General features: G+C 44.5%; 1 protein-coding gene across 6 annotated transcripts in view; it reads right to left on the bottom strand.

Moving 5' to 3' along the window:
• lrrc69 (leucine rich repeat containing 69) overlaps nt 1–27,780 on the bottom strand; it is a 103,279-nt gene that overhangs the window by 17,332 nt on the left and 58,167 nt on the right. For 4 of the 6 annotated variants that reach the window (XM_078540726.1, XM_078540724.1, XM_078540725.1 and 1 more), the window contains one exon: nt 17,732–17,833. The exons of the other annotated variants lie outside the window; for them this stretch is intronic. In XM_078540726.1, the coding sequence (XP_078396852.1) occupies nt 17,732–17,833 (102 nt within the window). The remainder of the gene's footprint in view (nt 1–17,731; nt 17,834–27,780) is intronic. 6 annotated transcript variants of the gene reach the window in all.

Below are 27,780 nucleotides of genomic sequence, written 5' to 3'. Positions count from 1 at the left end.
CTTCCACTGCTACCCTCTGTCTTCCATGACCAAGTCAATTCTGTATCCATCTTGCCAGCTCACCTCTGATCCCGTGCGACTTTACCTTCTGTACCAGTCTGCCATGAGGGACCTTGTCAAAGGCATAACTGAAATCCATGTATATAACATCCACTGCCCTTCCATCATCGATCATCTTTATGAAAACAAAAAACTGCGGATGCTGGAAATCCAAAACAAAAACAGAATTACCTGGAAAAACTCAGCAGGTCTGGCAGCATCGGCGGAGAAGAACAAGTTGACGTTGGGAGTCCTCATGACCCTTCAACAGAACTAAGTAAAAATAGGAGAGGGGTGAAATATAAGCTGGTTTAAGGAGGGGGGGGGGGGGTGTGCGGAGAGAAGTGGGGGGTAGGGGGGGGCGTTGTAGGGACAAGCAAGCAGTGATAGGAGCAGATAATCAAAAGATGTCACAGACAAAAGAACAAAGAGGTGTTGAAGGTGGTGATATTATCTAAAAGAATGTGCTAATTAAGAATGGATGGCAGGACATGCAAGGCACAGCTCTAGTGGGGGTGGGGTAAAATAAGACTAAAAGGGCATAAAAGGTATAGATTTAAAAATAATAAAAATTGGTGGGAAAAGAAAAATCTATATAAATTATTGGAAAAAACAAAATGGAGGGGGAAGAAACGGAAAGGGGGTGGGGATGGAGGAGGGAGTTCAAGATCTAAAGTTGTTGAACTCAATATTCAGTCCGGAAGGCTGTAAAGTGCCTCGTCGGAAGATGAGGTGCTGTTCCTCCAGTTTGCGTTGGGCTTCACTGGAACAATGCAGCAAGCCAAGGACAGACATGTGGGCAAGAGAGCAGGGTGGAGTGTTAAAATGGCAAGCAACAGGGAGGTCTGGGTCATTCTTATGGACAGACCGAAGGTGTTCTGCAAAGCAGTCGCCTAGTCTGCGTTTGGTCTCTCCAATGTAGAGGAGACCGCATTGGGAGCAACGAATGCAGTAGACTAAGTTGGGGGAAATGCAAGTGAAATGCTGCTTCACTTGAAAGGAGTGTTTGGGCCCTTGGACGGTGAGAAGAGAGGAAGTGAAGGGGCAGGTGTTGCATATTTTACGTATGCATGGGGAGGTGCCGTAGGTGGGGGTTGAGGAGTAGGGGGTGATGGAGGAGTGGACCAGGGTGTTATGGAGGGAACAATCCCTACGGAATGCTGCCGGGGAGGGTGAAGGGAAGATGTGTTTAGTGGTGGCATCATGCTGGAGTTGGCGGAAATGGCAGAGGATAATCCTTTGAATGCGGAGGCTGGTGGGGTTTTAAGTGAGGACAAGGGGGACCCTATCATGTTTCTGGGAGGGAGGAGAAGGCGTGAGGGCGGATGCGCGTGAGATGGGCCAGACACAGTTGAGGGTCCTGTCAACGACCGTGGGTGGAAAACCTCGGTTAAGGAAGAAGGAGGACATGTCAGAGGAACTGTTTTTGAAGGTAGCATCATCAGAACAGATGTGGCGGTCATCTTTGTCACTTCCTCGAAAAACTCGATCAAGTTAGTGAGACACGACCTCCCCTTCACAAAACCATGCTGCCTCTCACTAATACGCCCATTTGCTTCCAAATGGTAGTAAATCCTGTCACGAAGAATCTTCTCCAATAATTTCCCTACCACTGATGTAAGGCTCACAGACCTGTAATTTCCTGGATTATCCCTGCTACCCTTCTTAAACAATGGAACAACATTGGCCATTCTCCAGTCCTCTGGGACCTCACCCGTAGCCAGTGAGGATACAAAGATTTCTGTCAAGGCCCCAGCAATCTCCTCCCTTGCCTCCCTTAGTACTCTGGGGTAGATCCCATCTTGCCCTGGGGACTTATCCACCTTAATATTCTTCAAGACGCCTAACACCTCCTCTTTTTTGATCTCAACATGATCCAGTCTATCTCTACACTCTTCCCTAGACAAATCGACCGCTAAGTCCTACTCTTTGGTGAATACTGATGAGAAGTATTCATTTAGTATCTTTCCCATTTCTTCTGGCTCCACACACAGATTCCCACCGCTGTCCCTGAGTGGGCCTACCCTTTCCCTGGCTACCCTCTTGCTTTTTACATATGTATAAAAGGCCTGGGTCTCTGGATAACCAGTCCAGAGACAATGGCTGTTAGGAACTAGAGATAGTTTTATATGTGTATTTGTGTATGTTTGGAATAAGCTATAGCTTTAAGTTTAAGTTTAATTTATTTTTTATTTGTGAATTAAAAGGGTAGAACCTGGGTCTACTATGCCAGTACTTCCCCCACGGGTATACAAATAAGGCTTCAGACTTTCTGACTCCATCTCAGAGAGAAAACTCTAAATGAAAATAGACCCAGGTTCTACCCTTTCAATTCACAAATAAAAAATAAATTAAACTTAAACTTAAAGCTATAGCTTATTCCTTACATACACATATAACTTACATAAAACTATCTCTAGTTCCTAACAGTAGTCATATTCTGGTACTTTCTTAATGCTTGTTTATTAGTATGACATCGAAACAAGTTACAGGGTGGGCATGTTGTTCCTGAGTATATTGTTTGAACCTCTTTCCCGAGTGTCTAGCACATAACTGACTGATGTCAGTGATACATCATCATCTACATCATACATTAGCATATCCTATCTCTGAACCAAGTAAACTATCCAATTTTCAACAGCAATATGAAACTATGGGTGGAATTGTCAGTGTCCATATGATTACACGCCAACGTGTTTCACAACAGCATATAAAAGGCGTGTAGTTGGCGGGCTGCATTTTGAGGGGAACTTGGAGGTGAGTACACAGTAACGTTGTGGAGCGTTCGCCTATTGGACTTGAGGTGCGTTGGGGGGCTGCAAGGGCTGCCCTGTGGTTAAGGTACATTGAGGTGAGGGGCAAGGGCTACCCTGCGGTTGAGACGCGTTGAGGGGGGGCAAGGGCTGCCCTGTCGTTGAAGCGACTTGGGGGCGGGCAAGGGAAGCGGCCACGCATTACAGAAACCTTGTACAAAGTGACCATTCCTCTGCAGCTGAGGCAGTTCAGGTGCAGCTACATTGATATGATTGGAGTCAGGCCGTTAGCTTCTCTGCCCACTCAAGCAACGCAAAGGCATCAAAGTGCCACCAAGTGCTCCAGAGCTTTTCACCCCTCGCGCACAGCCTGCAAACTAATGAGCATTTTAGTGGACTCCAGAACAGTTGGATGACTGGGCACATTGTACAATCTCCTTGCTAAAGCTGACCGTGTAGCAGTCACTGGTGGAGGCGCTCACAGCCCCTTGCAATGTCACCATCCTGATTTGGACCCATCTTCCCCATGGTTCAAGCTAACAGCGCAACCTTGCAGTGTGGGTTAGGAGAATGTCTGTGTCTGAGCTGAGAGCACAGCATGCAGTCCAATGAGCAAAGCTGACGTCAATCAGTCAAGTGGAATGGCGCGGACGTGGGTGGGGTTTCAGGCAGCCATGCAGCGCACTAATCTCTGGCCATCCAAGTGGTGGCCAGCACTCTCCAGGATGCATTAAGGGGCCTTCAGACTTTATCAAGAAAGATTTTTACTACACCCATGCTAACTGACACGTCTCTCTCTTCCATCCTGCAGGAGGAGTGCATCAGGATTACAGAGCCTGATAACCTAGCTGTATGCCTCGAGGCTTACAGAGAGCGAAGACGACTGAGAAGAGAGCAACTGAGGCACCTGGCTGTGCAGAGGGAGGAGCAGCACCCTCTATAAGAAGGGGTGGCTGGGGCTCCTGCACATTCTGCCAAAGAGCCACAGCAAGCCGTTGCTGGTTGGCGTCTAGCTAGACCCCAGGGTCTATAGATGCCTTTCAATCCTGCAGATGACCGAGAACCAGTGTCACCAAAAGCTATGCATGTCTCGGGAATTGGTCGGTCACATATGCCAACTACTGTAGGATTTGGCGCCACAGGGACATGAAGCGAATCCATTGCCAATGGCCATGAAAGTGACCGCAGTGCTCAATTTCTACGCCAATGGCTCCTTTCAGGGCTCCACATTGTGGGATATTGCAAGCCTCCACCCACAAGTACATCCATGAGGTCATGAATGCCATCTTCACGAGGACACACGCTTTGTGCTTTTCGCCCGGGACCAGGACAGCCAGGTTGCAAGAGTGATTGGATTTGCCAGGTCTTGGGTTTTCCACAGGGGTGCAGGATGCCATCGACTGCACTCACGCTCAGGTCTCCATCGCAACACACGGTCAGCTATGTCAACTGCAAGGTATTCCAATCACTGTGTAACCACCACAAACACATCCTGCAGGACTATGCAAAGTTTCCAGGGACTGTGCACGACTGCTACATTCTCAGTTGGTCACAGATTCCTGAAGTCTTCCAGGATACACAGAAGTTGCAGGGCCGGATCCTCGAGCAAAGGGGCTACTCGCAGAGGATATGGCTAATGACACCCGTGCAGCAGCCTCATGCTGCAGCAGAGCGGAGGTATGATGAGGCTCATGCTGCAACCCGCAACTTGGTGTAGACCATCGAGATGCTGAAAATGAAGTTCCAGGTTCCAGTGCCTGGACTGGTCTGGTGGAGTCCTGCAATATAGTCCACAGAGGGTGTCACGCATTGTTGTCGCCTGCTGTGCCCTTTGCAACCTGGCGCTCCAACAGCGGGAGAAGCTGGGTCAGGAGAGATGGAGGAGCTGTAGGTCTCCTCCAATGAGGAGGATGCTGATCGGGATGAGGGTGAGGAGGTCCTCAAAGGCGACGATGAAGGGGATGAGGCCCTTGCACTGGCCAGATGAGGCAGGTGCACTCAAGAGGCCCTTATAGCTGCTAGGTTTGTGGAGGGTTATGACGACATGCAGTGAGGACACTTCATAGATCTTCACATGGCCTCTGACAAAGTCTGACTCCTCTCTGGCTGAGGACAGCTTGCTTGTGCTCTGTGATCTGGATCATATCATAAAGATGCAGCCGTGAAACTTTAAAAGCATCTGATCCTTTGTCTGCCTTCAGCACCTGAGACCTTCAGGAGCACAGCATCACTGGTCACAGATGCTGAGGAGATGCAGGCCAGCCCCACCTTAAAGTAGTTGAGAGCACACAGAGAGAATGACGGAACTCTGTGACGCCTGCTCACATCATTCTGGCAGCAATAACCAGCACCGCCGAGGAGCAGGTATCACTGATGTGTCCGGGGAGTGTGAGGCCGGACCATCACTTTGGCCTGAAGGCTGCACAAAGCACAAGAAAGAGGCCCTGGATTGAGACAGCTGCCTTTATCTTGTGCAGGAAGGTTTCACATCTGAGTGATACGAACACTGCTCATCAGAACAGGGAGACGTCCTTGGGAATTTATTGACAATAGTGAACAGTATGTACAAGTGATTACAACCCATGCCCACGCTATGCAACTACATATTCTTAACTTTCCTAACCCTGCCGGGGTCTTGGTAACCCCCAGCTATCCACAGCAGAGGTGGAGGCAGCCTGCTGACTGCAACGCCTTGTCTGTGATAATCTTGGAGGACATCCTCTGGAGGGCCAAGAACTGGAGGGCTCCAGCCTACTTTTGGGATCCTGTGAGGCAGTGGCACCCTCCTCAGTCCATGGAGCTGGATATGCTGTGGTCACAGGAAGAGGGGATTCGGATGGGCCGGGCACTCCTGGAGTTACCTAGATGGATGGCCCCGGGGAATACACCTGCTGATCCTCCCTATGGGAGCCCAAGGCTGACTCTTTGAGGAGAAGGGGTAGCTGCAGCGAGATCGGGCTGCCTGGCACCCCTCTCGTGTACAGTATTAGAGGCCAACTATGGCATCAGCAATGGAGTTGAGCCCGCGCAGCAAGGCAGGAGCGACATCCTGGACCAAGATCTCCACGGTGGCCGCCATCCTACCAGTGTTGACCTCAGTGCGTTAGCATGCCAGTGGTATCAACTCAGAATGAAGGCGGACGGACTGCTCCATCGTGTCCTGCAATCTGAGGAGTGCAGCAGACATCCCTTTCTGATGTTCCCTGGCTTGCCTTTGTAGCTCCAGTAACTGTGACATGACCGAGTCCAGAGGCTCATCATCTGACTCGGACTCAGCAAATGTCTGGCCTCCAGCAGACCTCCGAGTGCCGGACACCTGAGTAAGTCCCTGCCGCCGCCTGCTGTGGATCAGACAGTGCAATGTGCTCACCAGATTGTGATCCCGAGGCTATTGTAAAGTTAGGTCCACCGAAGTGTGTGTCTCTGCACTGTTGGAGGGTGTGGGTGAGCACTGTGATAAGACTTCAAGGAGGGCGCCTCCAGATTCCTCTTCAGAGGTTTCTTCGTGGCTTGACTGGAGGCCCTGGGTCGTGGACTCTGTCGGCTGTTTCCCAGATGTGCCTGCGGAAGCAAGGGGAGATAATTAGTGCATGGCAGTGGCCTGTGAAAAAGGACACATCAGTCACAGCATGCTTGTCTGATGAATGTTGCACTGCTGGATCCTCGCTTGGTAGAGCACTGCCAACCTCACTGTCAGCACAGGAACGGTCCAGATCCTCACTGGCCGGCTGGATGGCTGTTTTAAAAGTCTGTGAAACCTTGATTTCAGGCATTCCTCCACTAGTCTGTGACCTCTCCCTCTTGTTGTGTGCCAGCTTGTTCTGCATGAATAGAGATGGAAAGAGTGTAAGCAGGATGCCTGCCAGGCCAGATGATAAGTGTGCCTGGCACATGTGGTAGGTGGCCCCATGGATGGGATGAGGACAATGAAGGCGTGTGTGAGAGAGTGAATGGTGATGTTCCTAGAACTGGCAGTGAGTGAGGGCCCTGTGGATGTGTGATAGGTTTTGAGTGTGAGAGTTGAGTGATGAGAAGAGTGACTTACCCTGGCAGAATGGAGGAGATCATTCATCCTCTTGCGGCACTGGGTGGCTGTCCTTCTGAAGGCTGTTGGCGCTGACCACTGTTGCCACAGCCTCCCAAGCCGCATTAGTGAGGTTGCTGCCCATCCTGCAGCCAGAGTGGTGGTAGAAGACATCACGGCAAGCCTCCACTGCATCCAAAAGGCGATCGTGGGATGCATCATTGAACCTGGGGCTTCATTCTTTTTGCCTTTCAGGGCCATGTCTTCTTTGCAGCAGTCGTGGGCTCGAAGCACTGAGAGGTGTGTGTCTGGCTGGACTTAAGTATGGTGCCCAGCTTGCTGAAGCAGCGAGGTGATGGCGTGGCGGGCGAATGAGAGCCCACCCGCCATGGAAACGCGTGTTTCCCAAGAATTCATAATTAATGCAGAAGGTTTGGGGCCATACTGCGTGAGGAGCCGCCATTAGTGCAAATCTGGGACGATTCCACCCTATATCTTTAACTACTTACATAACACTTCTGTAACCTTTTTTACAACTTCCACCCAAGTCCTATTCTTCCCCCTCCCTGAGTCACCACCCTGAGGGATTCAATCTCCCACAGTATTCTCGGCCCTTAAGGAAGATGTCTTGGAGACATGAGGGATTTCTTCTTTGTTATGGAGGATATCATCTTAATTAGAATGGGACAGCAATTTAGCAGCATTGCTGGAAAGCAGAGTCAAGGTTTCAGGATGACTGAACTGCAAGGACAAGGACTTTTCAACGAAAGACTGGTCCAAGACTGAAGAGTGTCAACAATTGGGTTCTCTGGGACTAGAAGAGAAGAAATCAGGACTCTCTGAGGAACTTGTTACTCTCTTGAAGCACACAGGGAAAGGCCTTCAGAAGAAGAATGATCTTCAACTCCAAGGAAGATTGTCACAGCCGAATCATTCACTAATGAAAGTCTGAAAAGGTATTGAAGATCTGAGGTTTCAATGAATATAAACGACAAAGGGAAAAAAAACGACAAAATTCCTGTAAGCTCTTCAGGAAAAGATGAAGAGGTGATTTCCCGATGATATTTCATAAGGACTGAGAGTTCTGTTGAAGGGTCATGAGGACTTGAAACGTCAACTCTTTTCTTCTCCGCCGATGCTGCCAGACCTGCTGAGTTTTTCCAGGTAATTCTGTTTTTGTTCTTTCATAAGGACTGTCTCTTTTCTGTTAACAGTGGTAAGAGAGCCGCACATTTGTCAGTGTGACACTGCTCCACTGTGAGTAATAGCAAAAGTTGCTGAGGATATGGAGACAAGGCAGCACCGTCTTCTGTAATGGGATGAATTTCCTGTAGATAATTAACTCAGGGATATGATTGGTGTAGCGGATTCTGCAGCTTCAGAAGTGTGAAAGATTCTGCAGCGTCTGTGCTGACATACTGCTCTAGAGGGAAGAAGACTTTCAGCTGGGACTGAAGTACGGGTTTGACTTGACTTTCACCCCTGGAAACTACCAGCTCTTTGGCAGTGCGATCCTCCATGGACTCTGACATGGCATCAGGCAAGGCATCCTCTCTGGAAGACTCATCATGGACAATGAGAGATAGATTAGGTAACACATTGGTAGGTTCAGTGGAGCAAAGATCTGAATTGAGTTCAGCTGCTAAAAGCACAGCTGGCTCCTTAAAATGAGAAGAGAGACTTCATAAGGTGTGCCTATTAACTGGAAAGATGGACCAACCGCTGGGGCCTCACCCTCCAACAGATCACTCAGTGCTGCAACAACTTCTTCCTTACCACTTTCTTCTGGAAAGAGCCAGTTCAGGTCCAGCAGGTCTTCATATGGATGGTCACCATCTGCCGCATGCTTTCTGTATCCGCCACCTCTGACCTAACTTCAAGAAGAGTCAAGAGATTCATAACTTCAATCTCCGGTCGGGGTCTAGTGGATGGTATCTCTGTGAAAGAAAGGAACTTGCTGCTGATTATATAAACTTCCTCAGCTGCTGTAGGCTGAAGTTCTACTGGTTGGGTCTAAATAAAAGTTTGAAGATTGTTCCATGAATGACATTTGAGGTGTTCAAATGCTGAGCATCATCTATTTTTTTCTAGGATTCCTAGAAGCATGCCAACATCACCACTCAATAAGGATGTGCATTGGTTGTGGATAATGTAGAAAGAATCAATGATCTGTCACCCTTTGTAACGAAGAAGAGCAATAATCCTGCCCCTAGTTGGAAGGTCTTTGCCACCTGGACCTTGCAATCTGATGGCTAATGTATGAAAGGATGTTGGCTGGAGCCAGTCTAGATCATCTGCTGATATGTTAACAGCACCTCCGGTATCAATTTTAAAGGTGGCATTGAAGCATGTAACTTGTACTTTAACTGACCAATAGTCTGGACTAAGACTATTAACTTCTCTAGAAACTCTGTAATTTCATCTTTATCTTGATTTCCCATTTCTTGGATGGAGTGTGTTTCATACATATTTTCTTGTCTTCTACCTTGATTAAAGTTATTGGATTGCAGAAACACTTGAAATATCCAATTTTACCACACTGGAAGCATTCCACGCCCCCAGAGGTCAGTTCAGGCGTCTATGTTGGCTCTTCATGCCACAACACAAGCATCTCAAAATGACTGCCCGCGTGGCGTTTTGGTTTGGCGGTTTTTCTTATGGATGGGGCCGTTACCCGTGAGCCTATCCCATCAACTGAATCATGTGTCATGCCCAGTTAAATTCTCTAAACTCGGCTTGCCTCACATACTGGACTGCTTGATCTAAAGTAAGGCCATCTTTGGTCTGCAGAAAGTCAGAAAGTTTCTCAGCTTGGAGGCCCACAACATTGCAATCATGGATTAGCTCGTCCTTCAGCGCCCCATATCTGCAAGAACCAGCTAGGCAGTATGGGTTGGTTAGGAGTAATTCAACTGGTTTTCCAGGTCGTTGGGATCTCTCATTAAAACATACTCATTCTATAACTGAGTTTCCCTTCAGGCAAAAATAGGTGTCAAAGGCTTTAAGAATGGTCTCAAAGTCCACGGTGGTCTCCTCCTCTCCCTGCCTCAGGAGAACGTTGTCTGCTACTGGACCTATAACATAAAGAAAGGAACTGACTTGATCCTTCTGCTTTTTAGCGTGACGGCCTGATGCTGCTCGATACTGGAAAAAAAGGCTTTTCCATAACTCCTGCTGTTGGCCTCTTTGCAGGCCCTCAAAACAGTCAAATGGACAAGTAAGGGGCAGATACTACTCACCATGTATAGTCACCGTTACCGCTCTCCAGTTTGCCTCCTCCTTCCGTTGATTTGTAAGTACGAGCTGCTATCAAGTTTTCCTTCACTCTGTGGTTCCTTCGATAACACCAATATATTCTTTACACTGAAGTCTCCACTGCTGCCACCGTTTTCTTATCTGTAGACTCTAGGCGTGGTATGTAGTTACTGGACAAACTGTATTCGTACTCTGGTATTTTCTTAACACTTGTTTATTCGTATTATATCTAAACAGGTTACGGAATACGCATGTTGCTACTGTTCGAACCTCTCTCTGCAAAAAGTCTAACATATGACTGACTCATGTCAGTGTTACCTCATCATACATTAGCCTATCCCAGCTGTTAACCCTTCATACTAGAGCAGGATTTGGGAAGCGGGTTCATATCTGTGTCACAAACGTGTCCCAATGTGAAACAGGAAGTCTCCAGTAGTTTCGCAGAGGTGTGTGGTTAATTGTACAGGGGCCTCCTCTTCTGGCCAATTAGTGGCCAACGGGAAATGGAGATTGGTTACCTTCAGAGCAGGTCAGATTTAAATGCGCATTGGCAAGTTGTAGCTGCCATTTCAAGACTTTCAAAATGATCACAACCAATGCCATGATGTCTCAGCAAAGTAGGAGCCGAAGAGCCGGGATAGGGTGGCTCCCAGATTTTCAGAAGCTGAGCTGAGGGCCATGACTATACTGTGAGGGAGAGGACGGGAGATTATATTCCCTGATGGTGGAACAAGAATGCTCAGGCCAAGGGGGCATGGATGCAGATTGCTAAAATAGTAAATAACAGAGAAGTCATACAGAGGATGTGGATAAAGTGTAGAAAAAAGGTTCAATGACCTAATTTACTCTGGCAAGGTGAGTGCAATATCCAAGCATTCAGGCAGGCCCTTGGCTTCAGAGCCTATGCCACTCACGCCAGCTGAGAAGCCACAGGACGCATATGCCCAGGACACTCACTCACCCCTCGGAGATGCTTGGAGCCTCAGTGCTTCTGAGGACATGCCACTACTGAAACACACTGCTGCTAATGATCTGGAAACACTGACCTAGTCCATGCTGGACAATAGTGCCTTACCTCTTTCTCTCTTTTATGTCCTTGCAGAAGAAACAGGTACATAATGCCTAAGCAAGGGTCAAGATTGGTGAGAGGGTCCCCCCTCATGCATTCATTAAGACCCAAGGAAGAAGAAGCCATAGACATTCCTAGATTGTCAGAGCATGAGAGGCAATTGGTGATGGCAAGACTGGCATTCCAAGTGAAAATGGTAATTGACAAGGCCAATGCATACATTTTAGAGGGTATGTGTGCCCCACTTCACCCTAAAAGCATGTTGAGCACTTGGTGGTGTGGAAGGCTCAGCACTGCAGATGCTTCAGCTCTCCAAGACTATCTCTCATGAGCCAAGCCTCATTATGCATGCTTGGCTGAGAGCCCAGGCTCTCATAGAAAGGATTATCTTTGTTGACACAAGTGCAGAGAAGGTAAACCTTTGCTTGATTGGCAGGTATTTGGTGTCATAATAAGCTGGGTGTTTTTCTGTGATCTCTTGTCAATTGCTCAATGTTTATTTGCACAAGATAGAGAGGTGTCAAGTGTTTATAGTTTCCGTTGTTGATACTTCAAAGGTCTGGTACACTGACATTTTTATAGGGTTGCAGCAACCTCAGTTTTTTTTAAAAGGAAATTATGAATGGGTGTTTCTTGTAACCAGTTCCACATGTGTTACTATAAGGTTCATTGGTTCTATACAGAGTGCATACCAGGTGATTGGGCATGGAAGTGACATGAGTTTGCACGGAGGGTATGACAGGACATGGAAGGGTTGATGGAGTAATGAGTTGGCATAGAGGGGGTGTCATGAAGCTATTAGTGTATATATTTTGGAAAATATTTTTCCTTTTAAAATAGAGGCTTGGTTTGTGAGTATATCTTAATTGGATTAAAGCCAGCTATTCTGGATGCTTTGATGTACTAGTTTGAAATGTCAGCAGAGAGATAGCATGCATTTGTATTTTTTGAATTCAGCATTCAAGAAGTGGGGTGAAAACTTGATGCCTTTCTAATAGATACCGACAGGTACATATGTTTATAATACTAATAAAATTGAAACTATGAAAGGGGTTTCATTGTTAAAGGGTAAAGTTCAAAGATACTGGTGAGACAATGAGAATTTGAATTCAATCAGTGGTGGTAGGTATAACTTCAGCAGTTTTCAGGTGTGCAGGCAGAGGCAATGTAAGATCAAAAGGCAGCTGTAAGCCTCCAACTGGCTCCACAGTGAAAGGAACCTCATTTTGAATTCGTAAGGTGAAAATGCTTTGCCTGGTGTTTTGGTTAAATCTATGGGTTGCTGTTGCCTTAATGGGGATTAGTTTGGGAATTTGTTAAAAGTTATGATAGTAGTAATTTGTAGCCATGTGTACATATATTTTAACCCGTGTAAATTAATAAAATGTTTCAATTAGTTAATGTAAAGCCTCGAGAACTCGTGGTCTGATTCCTGAGTTTAGAGTCGCATCTCAAACATAACACTTAAAATGATTATGACAGTTGTTTAAAGTTTCCCTCTGGGATTTTTAAATAACTCCGCTTTACCAACTGCATGGGTCACAATAATTGGGGGCTGTGCCAGGATAAATTATATTTCTAATTCCTTGATTGGTTAGGAATTGGTGGATCGTAAAGCTTACAAGTACGAGGGGTGCTTTGAATTCAGGAGTTGGTGAGGTATTTTCGAAGTGGTGAGACTGCAAGATGGCTTTGGCAATTGGTAAGACTTGTCTGGGAGTAGAAGAGATGTGGGTTGGAGAAAATAACCAAAAGTAAGTTAACAGAGTTGGGGGATAAGTTACAATTGGGGTTACCTGCAAGAGCTAGGAAATCTGATATAGTTAAAAGTATAGCACAGCATCTACAGTTGGAAGTGAAACCTGACACTAGTGAGTCACAGCTGGAAGTAGTGAGACTACAGCTGCAAATGAAAAATCTTGAATTAGAAGCAAAGGACAGAGAAATGGTTTTTAAAAAGAGAATTAGAAATTGTGGAGATGGAGAAGGATGAAAGAGAATGAGAGAAAGAGAATTCCAACTGAAAATGTTGGTAGTTAGAAGAGACTCTAGTAGGTGAGGAAGGATTTATCTCCAGAGTAGAACCCAGTGGGGATATATTTAAATTTGTACACGCTCTTCCAAAGTTTGAGGAAACAGATATTGAAGCATTCTTTATTATTGAGTTCAACAACTTTAGATCATGAACTCTCTCCTCCATCCGCACCCCCTTTCCAATCCCTCTTTTTTCCAATAATTTTTATAGATTTTTCTTTTCCCACCTATTTCCATTTGTTTTATCTCTACCTTTTAGCCTATTTCGATCCCTTCCCCCCACCCCACCCCACCCCACCCCCACTAGGGCTTTCTGTACCTCGCTCGTCCTGTTTTCTACCCTTAATGTCACCGATTAGCACATTTCTCAGCTAATATCACCACCGTCAACACCTCTTTGTCCTTTTGTCTATAACATCTTTTGGCAATCTCCACCTATCACTGGCCCTCTATCCAGCTCTACTTGTCCCACCTCCCCTTAAACCAGCTTATATTTCACCTCTCTTCTATTTTTCCATGGTTCTGTTGAAGAGTCATACGGACTCGAAACGTTAACTGTAATCCTCTCCGCAGATGCTGTCAGACCTGCTGAGTTTTTCCAGGTATTTTTATTTTTGTTTTTGTTTTGAAGCATTCTTTATTTCATTTGAGAAACTAGCTAAACAGATGAAATGGCCACATGAAAACTGGACGATATTATTACAATCTAAGTTATTAGGTAGGGGGCTTGAGGTATATGCTTCATTTTCAGAAGTCATGTATGTGAATTATGATGTGGTGAAAAAAGCTATTTTGAGTGCATCTGAGGTGGTTCCTGAAGCAAAGAGGCAGAAATTTAGGAATATGAGAAAACAGCCTGGGCAAACTGATATTGAGTTTGAAAGAGTAAAACAAAGTAATTTTGATCGGTGGATACAGGCGTTAAAAATAAAGACAACATATGTAACTCTTAGGGAAGTAATTCTTTTGGAAGAATTTAGAGATTCAATCCCTTTGGTAGTGAGAACTCATGTGGAGGAACAGAGGGTTGATTCTGTAAGACAAGCAGCAGAGATAGCTGATGATTATGAGTTAGTTCATAGAGCTAACTAAACCTTTTTTCTGTCACCCTTTCAAATTGGAAGAGGATAAAAAGTGGGAAGGTGAAAGGAAGGCAGGTAGTCAGGGAAGAGAAGGAATAGCTGGAAGTTTGTAGGAAGTTTTTTCTCAGAATAAAGAGAAAGGTGCTGAAGTAGAAGTGACATTTGAAAATTGAGGTGTTTTCATTGTAATAAAGTGGAGCACACGAAGTCAGTGTGTTGGAGATTGCAGGAAAAATCTGTAGGAATTATTGGGGTACAGAAATGCTCTGGGAGTAAAAGTACTGTGGGTTCTGAGGTTCAGGCACAGGTGAAACAGGGAGAATCAGTGAAAGGTAAAGAAGTGAGAATGTGTTCACAGTTTACTCAAGAGAATACTGAGGAGCAGGTCGCAGAAATGTTTAAAGATTTTGTATGTGAAGGGAAAGTCTTTCCATATGTACAGGGTGGAGTAGGTAAAGATGTTAAAATATTAAGAGACACAGGGGCCAGTCAATCCTTAATGTTGTGGGATAGTGATATTTGCTGTCCAGAGGGAGTGTTACAGGAGAAGGTATTAATAAGTGGGGTTCATGGAGATGGTAAATCTATTCCGTTGTGGAAGGTAAATTTAAAGAGCAAATGGAAGAATGGTGAGGTTATAGTTGGAGTGGTGGAAAAATTGCCCATTGCAGGGGTTCAATTTATTGTGGGTAATGATATAGCTGGATTGCAAATGTGGGTGATGCTTGTGGTAGTTGAGCAGCCTGTAGAAGTTATTTTCAACAGGAGTGTTACAGAAGGGACATCCTGGATTGTTTTTTGATTGTGTTATAACAAGATCAAAGGCCCATCGGGAAGAACAAAATAAACAAGATAAGCAGGTAGTTCAAAGGCAAGAAGGTGTCAAAATCCAATTAGCTGGCACTGTATTTGATAACATTATTCAGGAGGAAGGAATGCAGAACAGTTCAGTTGAAGTGTTTAACTCAAAGAGGTTAGTGGAGTTACAGAAAAATGATTTGCAATTAAAACAGTTATATCAGAAAGCTTATTCAGAAACAGAAGCAAAATGTATTCCAGTATGTTATTATCTTCGAGGGAATATATTAATGAGAAAATGGCGATCAGATTATGTCTCAGCAAAAGAAAGCTGGAGGGAGGTACATCAGATTGTTATCACGTTAGGTTATAGAAATGAGATTCTGAGGATTGCTCATGAAATTCCAGTGGGGAGACATTTAGGAATTAGGAAAACACAGGAAAAGATACAGGAGTATTATTTTTGGCCAGGATTGCATAGGGATATAGTCAAATTCTGTAGAACCTGTTATACATGTCAAATAACAGGAAAATCACAGCATGTGACGAAAGTGAAAGCAGATAAGAAGGCTAAAATTCGCAGTTATGTTTCTGGAGAGAAAGTATTAGTTTTATTACCAGTACTAGGGGATTCATTAAATGCAAGATTTAGTGGACCTTACAGGATTGAAAAGAAATTGAGTGAAGTAAATTATTTAATAAATACTGCAGACAGAAGAAAGAAGAGGGTGTGTCATGTAATTATGCTTAAAAAGTACTTTGACAGGGAAGAGGAACAAAAAGAGGTGTTAGTGTTGGTGGATGATGAGAAAGAGGTAAAAGTGCAGGACTCTGAAATTGATTTTCCTCTAATCAAATTGGATAATGAGGGGGTGCTGCTTTGGCGTGCCGAAATCAGAGGGACATGTAGGGGGGTGGGTTGTTGGAGGTCGTGGATCAGACCTTGGAGGAAATAGGGATGAGGGTAGGACCTTGGGGGCACAGTTTTGGAAGTTGTTGGGTGGGGGGGGGGGGAGTATGCTCCAGTTGGGCCAGGAAATGGATAGGGCCTCCGGGGGTTTAGGTGGTGGTGGGTGGTGGGGGGGGGGTTCTGGTGTCTGGTTAGGTCTGGTGGGTGGGGTGGTCAGATTGGGTCAAGGGAGGGTACGGGCCAATGGGAGATGGGGGGTTTGGGTCAGGTTGGCGGGGTCAGGTCAGGGGGCGGGGTGGGGGCGGCCATGTCAGGGCGGTGGGGGGTCAGGCCTTGTTGGGGGAAATAATAGAGTTGGGGGAATCCCATGGCGGGGGTAGTCAGGGGATGTTTGGAGGGGGTGGGGGGGGAGTCCCCTGGGGGGTCGGGGGACAGGGGAGCCCTGTGGGGGTGGGGAGGTTGTGGTCTTTGTTTTTATTATAATTACTCAGAAGTTACAAGGGGTTTTAATTCTTCTAACTTTTTCTGGGTAACTGAGTGTAATAGAACCATCCAAATTTACTAAAGCACAAGATGTCTATGCATGTAATACTGAGGTGAACTAGTAAAGTTCAATCATTCTTTGAATGCAGACCAAGAAACACAATTCAGATTCCAGGAAATGTGTTTAATTTGTAGCAGGAGTTGAACTGAGTCCCTTCAATAAACACAATGAAAGCTATTCAGAAGAACTATGTTGTTTATCACTCAGTTATAAAGAGAAAATGTAAGGTTCTACACTGACTGCTTAAATTTAAGTTTGTTGTTAGAGGAATTTAACAGCACAATATATTGATTTCTGTAGCTGCAAATGTCTGTAATTTTATTTTTAACATTAAAATTCAAATGTCTTTTATTGAATATTTTCATACATAACAGGAACCAGATGAATATTCAATATATGTGAATAAGTTCAGCCTTCACCAACATTAATCATGAAAGTGTTTTACAACAGACTATGTTGGAAATGCACAGGTCAGTCAGCATCTGTAAAGAGAAAGGACAGATTATGATTCGTAAACGTTCATCACATCAAAAATGTAACCTGTCTGTTCTCTTTAGAGTTGCAGTGTATTTCCAACATTTTATTTTAATTTTTATTCAGATTTTCAGAATTTGCATTTTCCTTAATTTATAAAGCAGTTTATAATTCACCTTTGCAGCTTGCTGGTATTTTTATTAATTTTCATGGGAACAAGTTTTTAGGCATGTAAAACTTTGCATCAGATGCACTAATTCATTAAATATAGTTTGTAATCTAGGCTGAAACTCTAATGTAGTATTGTGGTAGTCCAGCATTGTTGCAATCTGTCTTGCAGTTCAAGCAGACATTTAGAATTCCATGACACTATATGAAGAAAATGGAGTTCTCCCAAATTGTGGTTCACCATTCTTCCCACAAGGCACAAGTCTGCTATATTGTTTATAAGCATATTTTTTTCTTTTGATCAATACCATGCAGGCTTCTGTGACTCAATCATGTAACTTGAACTGAAATGCTATTGTACAACATTTAAGGTCGAGCTATGTTAGGCTGTGTCACTTGATCACATGAATCACATACTCTCAGTAAAAATCAAAGTATTCATTCAAGAAATGTTCCAGCTATGAAGTAGCTCAAGCACAAATAAACAGCTATTGGATTTACTTGTTTTAGATCTCTGATGTATGAACTGCCCCCACAGCTGCGGTGTGTCAGAAATATCTCTAGCAATATTTAACAATTACCTGGAGAGTTAGAACTTCATTCTGCTGTGTTGACAAGATAAGATTTTTTTCCAAAAGAGGATTCTGCTCATAGTAGAATTCTTCCAGCTTAAGCTCCAGTAACTTTACAATTAAAAGTAAAAAAATAAAAATTATCTTTGGTAAGTGTATACAATCAGTTTGCTGTATTTATAATATTTTAAAAGTCTGCACCTATGTACATTTTTTGTTCTCATACATGTTTTCTGTTTCACACTTTTGTCTGAATATTTTGACAAAACAGAAATCAGGACTGAAGAAGTAGGGAAGGTATGAATCAAAAGCAAGGTAAGCAACTAAAATAAGAAGCTTGCAAAGAGTTATGAAAAGAACTAATCCTGCAGTTATAATAAAAAAAATTAAAGATAGAAACAACAACTGAATCATTTTAATTATTCAAAACACAACTCAAAATATTTTTCAGCCAGCAGGTTTTTTTCAGTAACTGGATATTTTATTGCCCAAAAACCAAAAAGGAGGACTGCTAATGAAGTAGATGAACACTACAACAAGGTTTGCATTAGCACACAAATTAAAAGCAACTGGGTATTTACATACAGAAAAGAGATTCAGGTGCCTACATAAATCAAAGATGATTCCAATGTTATTTCACAAATTTGCATAACTTGCTCCACGACTTTGCTCTCCAAAAAGTCGTGTAAAGTGAGATTTCTAAGGACTTAGGAGCTGAACTTCCTAAGACTTACCAACTCAGACATGAGGAGCACACCTTATGGTCATAGACAGCTATGTTTTTTTTAATTCATTCACAGGGTTTGGGCTTTGCTGGCTGGGCCAGCATTTATTGCCCATCCCTAGTTGCCCTTGAGGTGGTGGTGGTGAGCTTCTTCTTGAACCGCTGCAGTCCACGCGGTGTCAGTACAACCACAGTGCTGTTAGGAAGGGAGTGCCAGGGTTTTGACTCAGCGATAGTGAAGGAACGGTCATATATTTCCAAGTCAAGATGATGAGTGACTTGGAGGGGAACTTCCAGTGGTCGTGTTCCCATGTTTCTGCTGCCCCTGTCTTTCTAGATGGTAGTGGTCATGGGTTTGGAAGGTGCTGTCTAAGGAGACTTGGTGAATTCCTGCTGTGCATCTTGTACACACTACTGCTAACTGTACGTCAGTGGTGGAGGCAGTGAATGTTAGTGGATGTGGTGCCAGTCAAGTGGGCTGCTTTGTCCTGGATGGTGTCAAGCTTCTTGAGTGTTGTGGGAACTGCACTCATCCAGGCAAGTGGAGAGTATTCCATCACACTCTTGACTTGTGCTTTGTAGATGGTGGACCGGCTTTGGGGAGTCAGGAGGTGGGTTACTCATCGCAGGATTCCTAGCCTCTGACCTGCTCTTGTAGCCACAGTATTTATATGGCTAGTCCAATTCAGTTTCTGGTTAAAGCTGCAAGACAAACTTATGAGAGAAGCTTCTAGTAATATCTGATCATATTAAAGCTATCAAATATCTGTGAGAACCAGGAGGCTCCACATAAGTTAAATATGCAGCCTTTCCAAACACTCATTCCTCATTAAAATAAAAATGCCATGCAAGGTGTCAAATCAGATCCAGAGCAACTTTATTTTTTCAACAAATCAAAACGTCATATTTCTGACAATAAAAAACTATATGGTTTCTGGAATGTTACAACGGAAATCAATTATGATCACTACTGTGCACTCTGGTTGTGACTTTTCAAAACTTCCTCAGTCATATTTCAATGCTTCTTCTAAATTCCAACAGAGACGTTATGATCTGAAATGTGGACAGCTGCTCTATATGACTATAATCCACATGGGACGGAAGTGACTTTTCCTCTTTCATGTCTTGGGACGAACCAGTAATAGACTGCATCTCTGCCCTTGGAATCTCCATAGCCTTGGCCTGATGACTTCCTTCTACCTGTGAAGCCATCTGAGGGAATGAGCATAGAACTCTCCAGTGCTGTGGTCCTGAGGGAAAGAAACATATTGGAAGCTGTACCTTCCTCTCCCATTAGCTATGAGATCAGCATATGAAGAAGAGCCATAAGGACTTGAAACGTTAACTCTGTTTTTTTTTTCTCTCTATAGATGCTGTTAGACCTGCTGAGTTTTTCCAGCATTTTCTGTTATTGTTTCAGATCAGCATATTGGTTGTCTCTGGTTTACAGAAAAAGAGGTTTTATGGGATTTCTAATATCCCTCATCCCTGGGAGACAGTAAACTAAATATTCTGTAAACCTTTTAAAATGATGCACTGGAGATCTTGGAAATCGGTTGGTATTGCTCTCTCCATTCTATCAGCCAAAGCCTGAATGCCACAAGTCAAGGCCTGTACATTGGGACACCCAGTTCTGTACAACATAAGAAAAGATTCCTGCAACTGTCATTTGTTCCATGTTGCTCTGTATTATTGGGAATCCCTCTCTGATGTTGCTGCAAAGGATGATGTTAGACTCTGCAACAAACACTGTCACTTGCTGCACATTATCAGAGAGATTCGACAATGTCTTCACGGTCTGATGCTTTGCTACCATCTTTTATTTCATGCTGAACCCCTGAGATCATAATTCAAAAACTTTTCAACAAAGCCTGAAATTGCTAAACAGTGACAAGCTCTGTGCTTGGCCAAAAAAAGACTTGCATTTGTGAGATATCCCTTTAAATCCAAAGTGAAACTAGAGTGCTCTGAAAAGAGGAGTAATTGGAATTCCTGGCTGAGGTCATTAGACTTCTGAGAAATTAGCTTGACTTAAGGTTGCTATGGAGACAGGGTTCAGATAAAAGGCAAAGCCATCAACTGGGCTGTGACTGGGCTCTCATGCAGATGGGAGCTTGCTAACCAGAAAGGACAAATAGCAGACAATTGGGATATTTGAGGTACAGTTTGTGGTGCAACATAAAGACACAGAACTCTTCAAGGGTATTCGGATTGGGGAATTTTCTCAACTCAGTGATCCTGTCTCCAGTGGGGAGGAGTCAATCCACCATATCTTTGTGCCAGGGAGGCAGATTCATCATACAGACAGACGCGTCGATTCTGAAGATTCTGTGGGGCTGGAAATGGGCCTGAATACGGAGGTGGAAAATTGCTTGCGCCCCCACTATAAAGGCCCACCTCTAAAACTATTGCTGGGAGGTAAGACTGATAAGAAGATAGCTGATCCAGTACTGTGAAGTCATCTCCGACCCTTGTCATGTGAGTTGTGAACTTTGACTGTATGTGATGGCCAACAGGTTTTTAACTGTGGGGTGAAGTTGGCCCAACATGAACCCAACCTATGAAAGTTGCAAATCCCTTGCTGGCAGCCTCCATTTCTCATGTGAATGCTGTGCACAGCATTGACCCACTGCCAGCGCTCCTATCAAGTGTCTGCCCTCTGCAGCAATTGAGATCAGAAGCATCGTTTAGGGTCTGCTCTCTGCAAGCAGCCTTCAGTTGTAAGGCCTCTAATTCTAGCAGGTCACTGAAGGCATAAAACAAATGTGCCAAGTCCTGGCATATCTAAACACCTGGCACCTCACACCATTGCCATGCTCCTGCGCACCTCATATCCAATGGATTCCTCGGCCATGGCCACTTATTAACTGCTCTTGCCATCCTGGCATGCAGACAGCCATGGCGATGACATTCACTCTGCACACAGATAACCCAGCATCAGTTGTCAGTGTTCAACATACTAGATGGACAACAAATGCTGGCCTAGCTAGCGACACCCACATCCTGTAAATGAATTTAAAAGAACAAACTAAGTAAGGTTCCAACTGAGAATGTAGTCCATCCTTCAGTAATGGTTGGAACGTGAAGGATGTTGGCATGGATGTCCTCCACTTGAAGGCTCAGGGTTGTTTCCTCCACATGCACATTCTATCCTGTAAGCTCCTCATGATCACTCAGGTGATTCAGTGCTGTGAAAGGAGGTCCCTGGTGACAATAGCATCTTACATGGAACCTACCAAAGGCTTCCGAGCATGCCAGCTGCCAATCCTTTCCTCACCACCCTTCACTTCTGATGGCTCACCTTCAGCCTCCCCTGGCCGTTCCTCTCTCCTCTTCCTCCAATGATGACATGGACGTTTCCTTGGCATCTGCCCCCTCAAGGGGCACCCCCTTTATCTGCCCAATATTGTGTAGGATGCAGCATACAACCACTATCCTAGAGACCCTGGCTGGTGAATATTGCAGGGCTACTCAGGCACACCCAAGGCACTGAAAATGTATCTTTAACAGCGACTGCCTGTTCAATTATGGTCTGCGTCTGAATATGGCTCACATTATGACACCTTTGGGCCTCACTCTGTGGAGTGAGGAGCCGCCTTCTTTTTTTATTCATTCAATGGATGTGGGCTTCACTGGCTAGGCCAGCATTGATTGCCCATCCCTAGTTGCCCTTGAGAAGGTGGTGGTGAGCTGCCTCCTTGAGCCACTGTAGTCCATGTGGTGTAGGTACACTCACTGTGCTGTTAGGGAGGGAGTTCCAGATTTTTGGCCCAGCGACAGTGAAGGAACAGTGATATATTTCCAAGTCAGGATGGTGAGTTGCTTGGAAGGGAACTTCCAGGCGGTGGTGTTCCCATGTATCTGCTGCCCTTGTCCTTCTAGGTGGTAACGGTCGAGGGTTTGAAAGGTGCTGTCTAAGGAGCCTTGGTGAGTTTCTGCAGCGCATCTTGTAGATGGTACACACTGCTGCCACTGTCCATCGTCGGTGGTAGGGGAGTGAATGTTTGCGGGTGGGATGCCAATCAAGTGCGCTGCTTTGTCCTGAAGGGTATCAAGCTTCTTGAGTGTTGTTGGAGCTGCACTCATCCAGGCAAGTGGAGAGTATTCCTATCACACTCCTGACTTGTGCCTTGTAGGTTGTGGATAGGCTTTGGGGAGTCAGGAGGTAAGTTACTCGCCACAGGATTCCAGGCCTCTGACCTGCTCTTGTAGCCACAGTTTTTACATGGCTAGTCCAGTTCAGTTTCTGATCAATGGTAACCCCCAGGACGTTGATAGTGGGGGATTCAGCGATGGTAAAACCTTTGAATGTCAAGTCCTTAAAGGGTAGCCTTTGTTGCAAAGTCGTCAGCCAAGTATCTGGGGAATAGGGTGGAATAACTGAGGCAGGCACAACTCCCGCAGGATGAAAGTATTGTGACAACTGCCTGGGAATCGAGTGCACACATGCAGGAATCTCTTCCTGCGGTCGCACACCATCTGTACACTGATAGAATGGAATACCTTCCAATTTATAAATCTCTCAGACCTGTCGGTGGGTGCCCTGATGGCCAAATGTGTACAATCGATTACTCTTTGCACCTGTGGGAAGTCACTATTATGGTGAAGCCTGTTGACCTCTGCACCAGGAAATCCACAATTATGCGAAAGGTGATGAAGTCCGCCACCCACGCAAACAGGGAATCTGTAACTGTGGTTATGCAGTGGTGGGTTGCTGCTTGTGAAATGCCACGCAGGCCTGCAGCAGACCCCTGGAATGAGCAGGACGCAAATAAAAATTAGGGTTACCATAACCCTGACAGCTACTAGCCACACCTATCAGTTTCATATGCCAGTTTGACTTGCACGATGGCACAGTCTGTGACCATCCGCCTGGAGATTGTCAGCCTTCTCCTGCACTGGTGCTCCAACTTGTCCAGATAACTGTGCCAAACACGATACATCCTGTGATCATCATGTCCTTCCTCTTGGTCATGCCTTTTAAGACTCTACCTCCTAATGTCTGGGGACCCTTGCTCTCACGGCAGGCACCTGCTGCTGACCTGGCCCTTGATGGCCGGGATGTGTGAGAGAGACCTACGCCCATTTTATAATTGGAGGCCTCCTCCAGAAAAATACAATTTCTGTGATAGCCTGGCAAGACTGCTGGTGCCCACTTTGTTGTCAGAAATCGTTGCAACACCTGATGTGATCCAGCACTTTTCCCCCGCTCTTGCCCCCTCCCCGATGTAAGGGCAGCACTTTGAACAGTGATGTCCAGGTGACTTTAAAAAATGAATAACAGTTTAGGGTAATTTTGCATAAAGTTTCCCCACCTTCAGTCTGCTCTCCAACAGGGTTCATGGCTCCTTGCTAAAGATGTAAAGTTCTTGACTGCAAAAGTGTGCCATGTGGGTGTTAACCGTATCCAGGGAACTTGGATAGAATACAGTGAAAGAGGCTCGAGAACCAAATTCATTGAGCGGGCAAAGTGTGAGATCCTATGTACCAGAGGCTGAATTGGAAAGGCTGTGAGATTCACATGGTGGAACTTTTGTACAGGGAGTGATGCCATTGCTTGTAATTTCATGAGGGGTATCTTTCTGGCCTCGACTATTTAAAGTGAAATTCATCATTGGAAAAGATGAAAATAGGTCTGAAAACCTTTTAAACTACAGCCACTGGCTCCTCTGACTTCTCTCCTAACTCTTATGCAAAACACGCCTCACCCCCTTTCCATGCAGCTGAAAATATGCAGAGCTGGAAATGGGGCTGGGATCTTCACAACTGTGTCCCGTCCACCAATCATTATCCGGCCCGCCTCCATTCCAACAAGGACAGAGGCATTAGGATCAGGGCCTTGTTATGGGTTCAGCTGCAGCAGGAGGGGAGACCAGAGAAGGCAATTTACAAGGGTCTGTGTGCCTGTGTAATAAAATTAAAAAGGAAAGCTAATTACAGTCAGAGCAGGGATTGAGAATTGGACAATTTTACTGTTGCTGCTTCAGTTTTGCCAGAGCTGATCAGACTGTTTAACAGGGTTTATTAAAGAGCTGGGAAAAGGCATCTCTAGGGAATCTGTGCCTTCAATAATGTTGTGAAACTAGTTGAAGAGGTTCTGCAAAAGTGTGCCATTTGGGTGTTAATCATATCCAGGGAACCTGGATAGAATACACTGAAAGACACTCGAGAACCAAATTCATTGAGTGGGCAAAGTGTGAGATCCTATGTACCAGAGGCTGAGTTGGAAGGCTGTGAGATTCACGTGGTGCCACATTTGTGCAGGGAGTGATGCCATTGCTTGTAAATTCATGAGGGGTACCTTTCTGGCATCGACTATTTAAAGTCAAATTCATCATTTCAAATGAAATATCACATGTCTGTTAATCTGTGTTGAATTTTACGTTGATTTTGTGTTTGACTGTTACAGTTTTAAAAAATGAAGTTTTGTCTATCAATTAATTTTATCAGAGATGTTTGCAGATTCCTTTCACTTCAGAATATTGGTCTCTATGGGCATCATAACAACAGGAACATCCCTCTCCAATTCTATTGCCTCTTCCTTTGGTTTTCTTATATGTTGTGCAGCATTCAGGGCCCACACGTCATCTAAAATACCTGTATCCTCAAGTGTGACTATATCTGGGTTTGTGAGTTTATGAGTGCTTGTAAATGTAAAGTGAGTGAATTTGTGTTGACTGTCCCCACTGTTGAGGGTTCTACTATTTCTGCTTTTTCATTTTTACTTCCCGTCCTGTGGAGAGAAAAAGTACTATAATGAATTTCCTGCTAACAACTTTTCCTGACTTTTCTGTTTATGCAAGGACATCCGTAGAATATGGGCAGAATTTTACAATCCCACATTGGCAGGTTTGCAGGTGAGGGCAAGGCTTGTAAAATTCAACGAGTGTACTTCCCACCGCCTACCCGCCCGCCCATGATTTTATGGGGGGGCCGACAAGGCATAGGGCAACCCAATCGCTCTCGCACAAATTGGGGGCCTTAAGTAGCCACTTCCAGTAGTGCTGCTTGGACTAGAGAGCTGCTGATCAGAGATTGGCTAGCAGTTCTCTGAGGTGGGACTTCCTCCACAGATGAGGCTGGAAGGCCCCCTTCCAGCCAATTAATGCTCTACAGGGTGTTAAATGGCTGCGAGACAGCTGTCAGGAGCATGGCTGTGTTCCCCACTGACTTGTTCAGTGGCAGGATAGAAAACACTGCTATCTGAAAAATCCTGCCAATGAATCTCAGAAAACTGAAACCTTTTTTTTGATATGGTAGGATGGACCATAAGGGAAGGAATAATGGGAGCGTGTTAGCTTGTTAGCAAGGCCATAACCTTGGGAGACTTTAGTCTATGTATGGACTGGAAAATTCAGATGGGCAAAGGTAACCTAAATGAGGAGTTCACAGAATGTCTCCAGAATAGTTTCTTAGAACAGCATGTTCTGGAGCCAACCAGAGAGCTGGCTAGACTTGGTATTGTGCAACGAGATTAATAATCTCATCGTGAAGATGCCCCTAGGTAGCAGCGACCATAATATGATTGAATTTTACATTCAGTTTGAGGGAGAGAGGAGTGGGTCTAAGACTATGTTTTTAAACTTAAATAAGGGCAATTATGAGGGCATGAAAGCAGAGCTGTCTAAAGGGAATTGGCAAATTAGGTTAAGGGATAGGCCAATAGAGAAGCAGTTGCAAACATTTAAGGGGATATTTCAGTATACACAGAATAGATACGCTCCAACGAGTAAGAAAAAGTTCAAGGGCACACCATCTGTGGTTAACTAGAAAGGTTAAAGATAGTATCAAACGTAAAGAAAAAGTATATGATTGTGAAAAGATAGGTGGAAAGCCAGAAGGCTGGATAGAATAAAAGGAACAGCAAAAGATGACTAAAAGATTAATAAGGAGGGAAAGATTAGAGTACGAGAGAAAGTTAGCCATAAATATAAAAACAGATAGTAAGAGTTTCTCTAAATATTTGAAAAAGAAAAGTGAGCATTGGTCCTATAGAAAGTGAGTCTGGAGAATTGACAATGGAAAACATGGAAATGGCAGATGAATTGAACAGGTATTTTGCATCAGTCTTCTTTATAGAGGATACATGTAACATCCCAGAAGCAGCTATAAATCAGTAAATGGAAGGGAGGGAGGTACTCAGGAAAATGACAATCACCAGAGAAGTGGTCCTGAATAAATTGTTGGAGCTGGGGCTGACAACTGCCCGGGCCCTGATGGTCTTAAAAGGGTCTTAAAAGTAGTGGCTAGTGAGATAGGTGATGCATTGAGTTTAATTTTCCAAAACTCCCTAGATTTGAGGAAGGTCCCATTAGATTGGAAGATAGCGAATGTAACTCCATTATTTAAAAAGGGAAGGAGACAGAAAGCAGGAAACTACAGGCCAGTTAGCCTAACATCTGTCATATGAAAAATGTTAGAAGCTATTATTAAAAAAGCTATAGCGGGGCATTTGGATAAGTTCAAGGTAATCAGGCAGAGTCAACATGGTTTTTGAAAGGGAAATCATGTTTAATTATTGGAGTTCTTTGAGGAAGTAACATGCGCTGTGGATAAAGGGGAATGGGAGGATGTAATGTACTTAAATTTCCAGAAGGCATTTGATAAAGTGCTGCATCAAAGGTTATTGCAGAAAATAAAAGTTCATGGTTTCAGGGTAACATCTTGGCATGAATAGAAGATTGGCTGGCTAACAGGAAGCAGAGAGAAGGCAAGTGGTGTGCCACAGGGATCAGTGCTGGGACCTCAACTGGTTACAATTTATATAAATGACTTTAATGAAGGCAAGGATGGGATGGTTGCCAAATTTGCTGATGACACAAAGATAGGGAGAAAAGTAAGTTATGGAGAGGACATAATGAGGCTACAAAAAGATATAGATAGGTTAAGTGGGTGGGCAAAGATCTGGCAAATGGAGTATAATATGGGAAAATGTGGAATTGTTCATTTTGGCAGGAAGAATAAAAGAAGCATATTATCTAAACGGTGAGGGATCGCAGAGCTCTGAGATGCAGAGGGATCTGGGTGTCTTAGTGCATGAATTACAAAAGGCTAGTATTGCGTGTACAGGAAGTAAATATGAAAGCAAATAGAATGTTATCATTTATTGCAAAGGGAATGAATACAAAAGTAGGAGGTAATGCTTCAGTTATACAGAGTATTAGCGAGACTACATTTGGAGTATTGTGTACAGTATTGGTCACCTTATTTAAGGAAGAATGTAAATGCGTTCGAAGCAGTTCAGAGAAGGTTTACCAGATTAATACCTGGAATGGGCGAGTCATCTTATGAGGAAAGGTTGGACAGGCTAGGCTTGTATCCGCTTGAGTTTAGA

The sequence above is a fragment of the Cetorhinus maximus genome, chromosome 4, assembly GCF_964194155.1.
Source record: "Cetorhinus maximus chromosome 4, sCetMax3.hap1.1, whole genome shotgun sequence".
In the NCBI taxonomy this organism is placed as follows: domain Eukaryota; kingdom Metazoa; phylum Chordata; class Chondrichthyes; order Lamniformes; family Cetorhinidae; genus Cetorhinus; species Cetorhinus maximus.
Note: the sequence above shows the minus strand (reverse complement) of the source record. Positions and strands in the feature narration are given on the sequence as shown.